This window comes from Melanerpes formicivorus, unplaced genomic scaffold, assembly GCF_026170545.1.
Source record: "Melanerpes formicivorus ecotype bairdi unplaced genomic scaffold, bMelFor1.0.p_v2 SCAF_25, whole genome shotgun sequence".
NCBI classification, from domain to species: Eukaryota; Metazoa; Chordata; class Aves; order Piciformes; family Picidae; genus Melanerpes; species Melanerpes formicivorus.
The window spans coordinates 8,404,213-8,413,813 of NW_027142377.1; the positions used below are offsets into that span (position 1 = coordinate 8,404,213).

The 9,601-nt window shown below is 43.5% G+C and overlaps 1 protein-coding gene across 1 annotated transcript; it reads left to right on the top strand.

Moving 5' to 3' along the window:
• The first annotated feature begins 506 nt into the window (after positions 1–506).
• CCT4 (chaperonin containing TCP1 subunit 4) lies at positions 507–8,437 on the top strand. The gene is made up of 14 exons (XM_068153222.1): positions 507–749; positions 1,468–1,520; positions 1,751–1,840; positions 2,569–2,677; positions 3,788–3,930; positions 4,614–4,735; positions 4,829–4,961; positions 5,298–5,437; positions 5,720–5,816; positions 6,108–6,218; positions 6,444–6,574; positions 6,673–6,907; positions 7,857–7,970; positions 8,234–8,437. Exons 1-14 carry the CDS (start codon positions 626–628, stop codon positions 8,246–8,248), a joined length of 1,617 nt encoding a protein of 538 aa, XP_068009323.1. The 5' UTR covers positions 507–625; the 3' UTR covers positions 8,249–8,437.
• The last annotated feature ends 1,164 nt before the right edge of the window (positions 8,438–9,601 follow it).

A 9,601-nucleotide genomic window follows, 5' to 3' on the forward strand; every position in this document is an offset into this window, starting at 1 on the left:
CCACAGGTGACACAAGCCCTTACTCCCGAACTCTGCCCCTCACTACCCGGGCTGAGGGGCCACAGGTGACACAAGCCCTTACTCCCGAACTCTGCCCCTCACTACCCGGGCTGAGGGGCCACAGGTGACACAAGCCCTTACTCCCGAACTCTCACCCTCACTACCCGGGCTGAGGGGCCACAGGTGACACAAACCCTAACACCCACCCAAGAATCCCCACCTCAGCCTACGCCTACCACATTCGGCCTTAATGTTTCACCCCGGCCGCACCCTTGTGCCCCCCAGCGGTGGCAGCGCGGGCCCGGGCCCAGCCCCACCCTTGGCGCAGTGCCGCCCTGGGAGCACCGCCTCTCTAGGCGAGAAACCTTCCCGAAGGGGCCGCGCCGCTTTTTCTAGAGGCGGCAGGGGCCGCCTTTAGGTGTCCTTGGTGCTCGCTGGCAGGCAGCACTTTCCCTTCTCTGTTACCAGGGCTCAGGCGCGTAGCGGGCAGCCCGCGTGACGTCACGCATGCGCCGAGCGGAAGGACCCGGCCGCGTTCTGTGGCGGCGGAGGCTAGTGGTGTCTTCTGGAAGGTTCCCGGCGGGCTGTCTGTTCTGCGGGGTCTATCTGTATCCATCGGCAGCGGATGACCATGCCGGAGAACACTGGGGCCAAGGCCCACGGTGGCGCGGGCAACCGGGTTAAGGGCACTTACCAGGACCGGGACAAACCATCCCAGATCCGCTTTAGCAACATTTCTGCCGGCAAAGGTGAGGTGCGGCGGGATGCAGCCGTGGGGGAGCTCCTTTGTACTGAGGGGAGGCGGCCACTAGCCTGTCTCTCGCAGGCAGCCCGGGGCCAGGCCGGGCCTAGGCCGGACCCAGAGGCAGTTCTCGGGGAGCGGCCGCTCTTCTGCCCCAAGCCAGCGTCCTGCTCTTGGTAAAGAGGCCCCTGCGGGCAGGGACGGTGCGGGATGGACGGAGTCTTTCACTGCTGAGGCTCGACAGTGGAAAGTGTACAGCTCTGGTCTGGGACCGCACTTAGGTGCGGGCATTCCTGTTGTCGCTCTCCCAGCAGGGCAAGTTCAGTTCTGTGTTTGTGAATGGTAGTCCTGTATTAAAGGGTGATTTCTTACGGCGAGGAAGTCCCCAGGCCTGGGGCCAGTGCGTGTTGGGGGGGGCTATATTCACTTTTAACGTCAGCCTTGGTCATTTGCCATAAAACATTGCTGCGTTACGGTTTTAAAATGGCTGCAATCAAACGGTTGGATGTTAATGGCTTTTAAAAACAGCTTTGTCCTCAGTGTTGATACTGAAATGTTTCATATCGGTATACTTTAAGGATGATTAGTGCTGGCAAAATAACAGGGAACAGGTTAATTCTGGGAGATGTTTTCTTCTCGGGAGTGGTATTCAGGGTGATGGACTGAATGCATGTAGCTCTTGAGATCAACTTGCAAACTTGGTATTTTTTTTCCCCTTTTCCTAGCTGTTGCCGATGCAATTAGAACAAGCCTTGGACCAAAGGGAATGGATAAAATGGTAATCTTTACACTTAAATTATAAAACATTGTTTAGTGGGAGCTACTGTGAAGTTAACCTGGGATATGTCATCATTTGCCTTGAAACTTCTTTCCTGACATTCATTTAAGGGGAAATGTGAACTAAATGCACATCTCAGTTTGAGAAAACATGTCAGGAAAAATATTTTACTGTAAACATCAAGTTAAAGATAGGTGGTGACTGCTCAGAACTATGTTTCTCCTTTTCAGATACAGGATGCTAAAGGAGATGTGACAATCACTAATGATGGTGCTACTATTCTGAAACAAATGCAAGTTCTGCACCCTGCAGCCAAAATGGTGAGTGTTCTTTACATTGCTCAGGCAGTGATACAGGATACAGCTTAATACCTGGCACAAAAAAACCATGGTAATACATCTTGTAGATTTGAGGAGCTTTAGCCACTAGTGAGAACAGTTTTTGTGCAGCATGCTCCTGGATCACTTATTTGAATCGTGAGCTGCGTTGAATTGTTCCAAGTCCTTATTTTGATATTCCATATGCATAATACCTCTGAAGGCATCTTAAAAGAATCTAGCACAAACCTTCCCTCCTCTAAGAAGAAAAGCCAGTGATGTCCTAAACTGCTTGAAGAGAAGAGAGTGAATTATATTACGGTCAGGTGATACAAGGACACGGTACCCTGCTCTTTTGGGAAGTGTGGACCTCTTAAATTTGGTTGTGGTTGGAGATGGAAATGAGATTCCTGTGACCCTCGTAGAGGAAAAGGAAGATCCATTAGATAGTGGATCAGTTTGAAGCTTGTGAAAAATGCTTCGGTAGGGGATTTGTTTTATTGTAGATGTATTTCAGCCAGATAAGCTTACAAATACTGCAAGCAAGGTGCAAAAGGTATGGACTCAGAATTGGAGATGATGTGATTAGTCCTGATAGCAAAGTTAATTTCAGTAGTGCTGTATTCTTGACTATCTTTTTTTTCTTTAGTACTTGTCAGTGTTTGCAATTAAGTGTCAGTATATAAACTTAAGTATCAGTATATAAACTTAAGTCGTAATTTGCTCTTTAGTTGGTAGAGCTATCAAAAGCACAAGATATTGAAGCTGGTGATGGCACTACATCTGTTGTTGTTATTGCTGGAGCTCTTCTGGATGCCTGTTCCAGACTTCTTCAAAAAGGTAAATATATTAATATGAAAGAATAACTGGAAGTAACTAAGTTGTCTTTGTGCTTGCACATGTATAATGAAGCTCAGAGTAGCTGTGTTTAATCTGTATGTGAAAGGTGCCTTGAGTCTTTGCAATCAGGTTTCACTCATGTCCCACTTTTGATTAAAAGCTGTTTCAGCCTTTCATTTTCAGTTGAATGTATTACTATTGATACAAGAAATTGTGCCTAGATGATGTGATGATAGTTGCCTTGTAAAAACTCACCACGGTTATACTTGTATTTCTCATACAGACAGAGAGCAATATGAAAGTATAAATGAAATCTGGCACCAGTGATTCTACAAATGTACTGCCTCCCATCTCTTACAATGTAGGGACCTTGTGGAAAGCCTGCTGAGGAAAACATAATGAATTGCAGACTGTCCTGTTAGCTCAGGAATTCCTTTAGCTGTTCAGACATAATGCTTCAGCTTTTGTGTGCACTGGAAATGGAGCACGGCTGATTGGACCTGCAGAGTTATTTTCTGTCTCAGATCCAGATTTGATGGTGATTTGCTTAAACTCACCTTAAACTGAGCACAAGCCCTATGAGGAGAGGCTGAGGGAGCTGGGATTGTTTAGCCTGGAGAAGAGGAGGGGAGACCTTATTGGTGTCTACGACTACCTGAAGGGTGGTAGTAGCCAGGTGGGGGTTGGTCTCTTCTCCCAGGTACCCAGCAGCAGAACAAGAGGACACAGTCTCAAGCTGTGCCAGGGGAAGTTTAGGCTCGAGGTGAGGAGAAAGTTCTTCACAGAAAGTTTTTAGCCATTGGAATGGGCTGCCCAGGGAGGTGGTGGAGTCACCGTCTCTGGAGGTGTTCAGGAGGGGATTGGACATGGCACTTGGTGCCATGGTTTAGTATTCATGAGGTCTTGGGTGACAGGTTGGACTTCATGATCTTTGAGGTCTTTTCCAACCTTACTGATTCTATGAAAATATCTTAAGTTTGTTCTGACAAGTCTTTAAATTAGTCTTAAAATAGAGGGTAAGGAAAAAAAGCAAACCACTAAACAAAATGAACCAGAAATGAACAGTTTGAAATCCCAACTATCCTAACAACCTTTCTATGCTGTCCACAGGAATTCACCCCACCATCATTTCAGAGTCATTCCAGAAAGCTTTGGATAAAGGTATTGAGGTGTTGACCAACATGGCACAGCCAGTTGAACTGAGTGACAGAGAAACCTTGCTGAACAGTGCAACTACTTCGCTGAATTCAAAGGTATGACTGACATTTTAATTGGTACCTCCAGACTAGTGGAGTTTTCAGTGTTTCCCAGTTTCTGCTACTCTTCACTTAATAAAAATACCTGCATGTCACAAATCCAGTTGGCTTTCACACGTCAGCTGACTTCTCTTTGACTAACTCATCAGAAGCTGTGGTTGATGCACATCAGAGCACTCAAACTGACTTTCAGTCTGAAATACTTGGTGGTCTTTGATGTTACCGAAGTGTAAAGTTTAAATATGCTTCAACTGAAAATGGCAATGGAAGAATGGGGTGGGATGATGAGAGCTTTTTGAAACAGTTTGTGTATGCAGTTCTTGTTCATGTAGCAGGATCTTCTGAAACAGCATAAAAATATGGTGAAGTGTGCTAGTTTCTAGCAGAGTAATCTGGGAAGCCCTCAAAAGTCTTATTTGAAGAGTCATAAGAAAGAAATTGAGGTTTCTTCCATAAGTCCCTGAGCATATTTTTTCCCACCAAAGTAGCTGCTGTTTCCTTTGAGTAGCCCTTAAGAAGACACCAAATTAAAACATCTGATTGATGGACAAGGAGCAAAAAGGAGCTTTGCTTCATAATTCAGAAGTCAAACACTGAGATAACAGTAACTATTAGTTTGAAGTTGCTGTTTATCAGTGTTAAATATCTCATACTCTTTTCTTTGCTGTTAAATCCTTCAGGTTGTGTGCCAGTATTCTAGTTTACTTTCTCCAATGAGTGTGGATGCAGTGATGAAGGTGATTGACCCAACTACAGCTAGCAGTGTGGACCTCAGAGATATTAAAATTGTTAAGAAGCTGGGGTAAGTAATAATGGTAGCTAGATAAGTTTTGTCTCTGAAATCAGCTTCCTGAAGTGCAGGAGTCATGGATTCTTTTTTGGTTTTGCTTTCCAGAGGCACAATTGATGATTGTGAACTGGTTGAAGGACTAGTCCTGACTCAGAAGGTGGCAAATACTGGTGTAACCAGAGTGGAAAAAGCCAAAATTGGCCTTATTCAGTTCTGCTTGTCTGCTCCAAAGACAGATGTAAGTTAAGCTACGACTAGAGTGAAACCTTTTCCTTTAGGACCTAGGAGTTGCATATACAGTAACACTTCGGTTTTTTGTAAAAAGATGTGTAATGTCATGTCTGTGCCACAGCTGTAATGAATGTCTGTGTAATATATAGATAAAACACAGGTCTTAGAGTTGGTATAAGAAAGAAAACAGTTCAAAAGTCCAATATTTCTCATAAAATCACAGTAATAGGCATGTTTTACCAGCATGCTTGTTTGCTTTGAATTACTCTCTTAAAGCACGAGGAACATCTTGACATCTGCTTTTATGGTTAAGTTATTTGTAATAATATCTTTTTTTAACTAGATGGACAACCAGATAGTTGTTTCTGATTATGCTCAAATGGACAGAGTGTTGCGTGAGGAGAGAGCCTACATTCTAAATTTAGTTAAGCAAATTAAGAAGGCTGGGTGCAACGTGCTGCTGATTCAGAAGTCCATTCTGCGGTATGTTAATACCAGCTTACTGTTTGTGTTTGTGGGACCAATCATTTGTTTGGAATACATGGAACACTGAAGCCAAAATCACATTTGGCAGAGTGTCAGTCTGGCTGTTGACAGTGCCTGTACATTTCCAAAGCCCTAGTGTTGTGTGTGTTTTGAGTTTAATGACAATCCCATCTCTAGTCTGAAGAATTTCAGTACTGCTGATAAGAAGCATACAGCTGGCTAGTATGGTCCAGTTACTCAACTAGCACTGTGGACTGACTACTTCCCTCTTCTTTTCAGGGATGCTCTTAGTGACCTAGCTCTCCACTTTCTGAATAAAATGAAGATCATGGTGGTTAAAGACATTGAAAGAGATGACGTTGAGTTTATATGCAAGGTAAAGTGAGTTACATAAACGGTCATTAAAGTAGTAGTGGTGTTGAAAGTCACTCCAAAACTAAATACCCAGCCAGTGCGAGTTTATTACGACACTTCCACAGGTTTCATGTTCTGACCATAACATGAGAGCAGACGTATTTCCCTGAAAAAAATGCCTGTCATATTTCAAGAAAGATTCAGAGCAGATGTAAAAGCCACTCTCCACTTCCCCTGTGCTATGCAGAACATCACTATGCAGTGTATACTTGCTCAGTGCTATTCAGGTTCTGAAGTTCTGGGTTTTTTTCAGACAATTGGAACTAAGCCTGTTGCTCATATTGACCAGTTTACTCCTGACATGCTGGGATCTGCTGAGCTGGCAGAGGAAGTCAACTTGAATGGTTCTGGGAAACTAATAAAGGTGAGTTACAAAATGTTAACACCTACCTAACACCAACTAGTTACCAATTGTTATTAAAATAATGGGAGTTTTACTACTGGAGTTACTACATACAAGGGCCTATTTGTAATCCCTGAGTAGCCACCAACTTGGGAAATGGGGTTTTGCTTAGCCAGATGATGAAACTGTTGTAGGACTTGGAAATGCCAAATTTCTTTCCACTCACAGTATTTGATTTTGTTTTAGATCACAGGCTGCACAAATCCTGGCAAAACTGTAACCATTGTGGTACGTGGATCCAACAAACTTGTTCTGGAAGAAGCTGAGCGTTCAATTCATGATGCCTTGTGTGTCATAAGATGCTTAGTTAAGAAAAGGTAATGTCTCCATTTGGTTAGAGCAATTTAGGGTGTTGATAATTTAGGGTGTTGTGCACTTATGTGAAATGAGTTTTGATTTCAATCTCTGCCATCAGAGCTTTAATTGCAGGAGGTGGAGCACCGGAGATAGAGCTGGCGCTGCGCTTGAACGAGTATGCGCGCACACTGAAGGGCATGGACTCGTACTGTGTCCGGGCCTATGGAGATGCACTGGAGGTCATACCATCCACACTGGCTGAAAATGCAGGTCTCAACCCAATCTCAACAGTGACAGAGCTGAGAAACAGACATGCTCAAGGAGAGAAAACTGCTGGCATTAATGTCAGGAAGGTAATGAGGAGTTGTGTATGCATAGCACAGCTTTAAAAATACTTGAGCATGGAAAGTGCTTGGCATCAGGACAGAGCTAAGGGGAGGGCAAGTTTGTGTCTCATTAATGGTGTTCTCTCTAAACTTAGGGTAAGGTAGACTACTAGTTTTGAGGGCTAGAACCTCACTGCCATGATGAAAGGCTGGGAGAATTGGGGTTGTTCAGCCTCAAGATTAGAAGACTTCAGGGAGACCTTATTGAGACCTTTCAGAAATTAAATGGACCTATAAGAAAGATGGGGACAGATGTATTAGCAGGGCCTGTAGTGACAGGATGAGGGGTGATGGTTTTATACCAAGAAAGATTTCCACTGAAGGTGACTGAACACTGTCCCAGGTTGCCCAGGGAGGTGTTACATGCATCCCTGGCAGCATTCCAGGTCAGGTTGGATGGGGCTCTGAGCAACCTGCTCTACTTGAAGATATCCCTGCTTGCTGCAGGGAGGCTAGACTAAATGACCTATAAAGGTCTCTTCCAACCCAAAGTATTCTATGATTTATACCTTGCTCTCTTGAGGCTTTAACAGCTTATCCTGAGTATTGATAATAGTGGATACTGAAATGTCATACCCACAGGACAAGGAACTTCTATGTCTCTTCCAAAAACTTTGGCTACAGAAGTAGATTGATGTAAAATGATCCATAAGTGTTATCTGGAGTGGAAGTGGTTCATGTTAGGAGTAGCACATTGGGAGAATTTCTTTTACATTGTAGCCATGTTTAAGCTGTCATTACTATGTTTACCTTTAATCCTGGCTAATCCTGACAAATATATCACGTGCCCAGGAGAACTGTAATATTCCTGTTGAGGATGGGAGAGTACAAGCCCTTTGACAGATGAAAGTTGATTGTCCTGCTAAATCTAACCATAGTCTGACTTGCACAAAGTAAAAAGTAATTGTTTTTACAGGGTGGCATTTCCAACATCCTGGAGGAGTTGGTTGTCCAGCCACTGCTCGTGTCTTTGAGTGCATTGACTCTTGCAACAGAAACTGTGCGCAGTATTCTGAAGATTGATGATGTGGTGAGTAGTATTTGCATCGGGCTGTGTTTGATCTCTTTTTTCCACAAGGACCAGGCTAGTTGCCATCTCATTTGCAGTGTTTCAAAGTATAATTACTGTGTAGCATTCCCAGTTTACATGCTACTGAGATAATTTGGCCTCTTAACAGCTGTGCCTTAAAGTAAGGAGTTACAAGTGGCTACAAATCAAATCTCCTCAAGCAGAGAAGTAATTGCTGTGTATCCTGTGAACTTCTTACATCTGACTGTGTGGGCTTTTTGCAGGTGAACACTCGGTAAGCTGAACAGCAGAAGAGGGAACTGTGCCCTGGAGCTCCTTCCCTGTAGTCTGGAATATGGTTTCCTCACCAAAAGCACCTGTGCGAGTTGCCTTGAAGTCCACAAAGTCTTGTGTACTTTCACCACATTAACTTAAACAGCATTTCCTTTGTGAAACTTTCATGAATAAACATGCAGTAGTCTGCCTGAGTCTTTGCTTTGTAATTTTGCTAGAAATAAGGTCAACTTTGTTTGCTTTTCTGTGCTATGTTCTGAGGTGAGTGACACCATTCTATGATCTTAGAAGTGATAGGGGTTGGAAGGGACCACTGGAGATCTAGTTCAACCTTCCTGCAGGATCCTGCAGGATCACCTAGGGCAGTCCACACAGGAACACATCCAGGCAGGTTTTGAAGATCTGTAGTGAAGGAGACTCCACAACCTCTTTGAACAGCCTGTTTTGAGTACTGTGTCACCCTTACAGTAGAGAAGTTTTTCTTGATGTTGAGGTAGAACTTCCTCTGTTCCAGTTTCATCGTAAAACACGCTTAAGTTTGCACTGTAATTACATGCCATCTTAGAGCTGCTGCTCTGAAGAGTTTTGGAGCACTATTACTTCTCTTAACTGTGCCTGACTAGAACAACAAACTACCACCTTTACCGTGATAGAACTTGAGACTACTGTTGCTTTCCCTGTTCTGTGTAGGCTCCTGAAGTCTGCACTGACACCTTCACTTGATTCAGTTACTGCAAACGGCAGTCTCTATACCCTAGTTTTTGTACTCCCAACAGCAAAGTGCAAGTGTCAAATCTCAACCTAGATCTAAAAAGGGACAAGGGTAATAATACTGCAGTTAGGGATTAATTCTCAGCATGAAATTTCAAACTAACCCTTTCATCTTGATCATTGCTATACTAAGATGACCAGAATCCTCTGTTCAAAGAAGACTGGTTCATTCATGACTCTCATTTGTATTTATGATTGGTTGGAGATACAGCTTTTGAGGAAACTTCTACCACTTTGTTGACCCTAAGTAAAGCATTCAGAATATCTGAAATACTAAGGCATTAGACAATCCATTTAGGCATTAATGCTCTGCATGATTTATTGGCTGTTTTAAAATCACAAATGATACCTCACCCCACAAGATTACATCCAGCAATGACCTCTGAGTTAATAGCTTTGATTACAGCTTTCCTTACCCACCATCACAAATTTCCAATTTGTGACAAGACTTGCAACTACTATGTGATGTAATTTTTCCATCTGTTTCATTGCACAGAAATGTTTTTAATGTACTACAGTGAATAGGTCTGGAAATATTATTGCCTCTGCAGGGGTAGAAAAATGTTCCAGCTGCTCCTGGGTTGCCG

Excerpts from the sequence above, each read along its gene's own strand:
- CCT4 (XM_068153222.1), top strand. The coding sequence starts at position 626 with ATGACCATGCCGGAGAACACTGGGGCCAAGGCCCACGGTGGCGCGGGC. Across the intron at positions 750-1,467 it reads CAACATTTCTGCCGGCAAAG|CTGTTGCCGATGCAATTAGA; the intron begins GTGAGGTGCGGC and ends CCCTTTTCCTAG. Across the intron at positions 3,931-4,613 it reads CTACTTCGCTGAATTCAAAG|GTTGTGTGCCAGTATTCTAG; the intron begins GTATGACTGACA and ends TAAATCCTTCAG.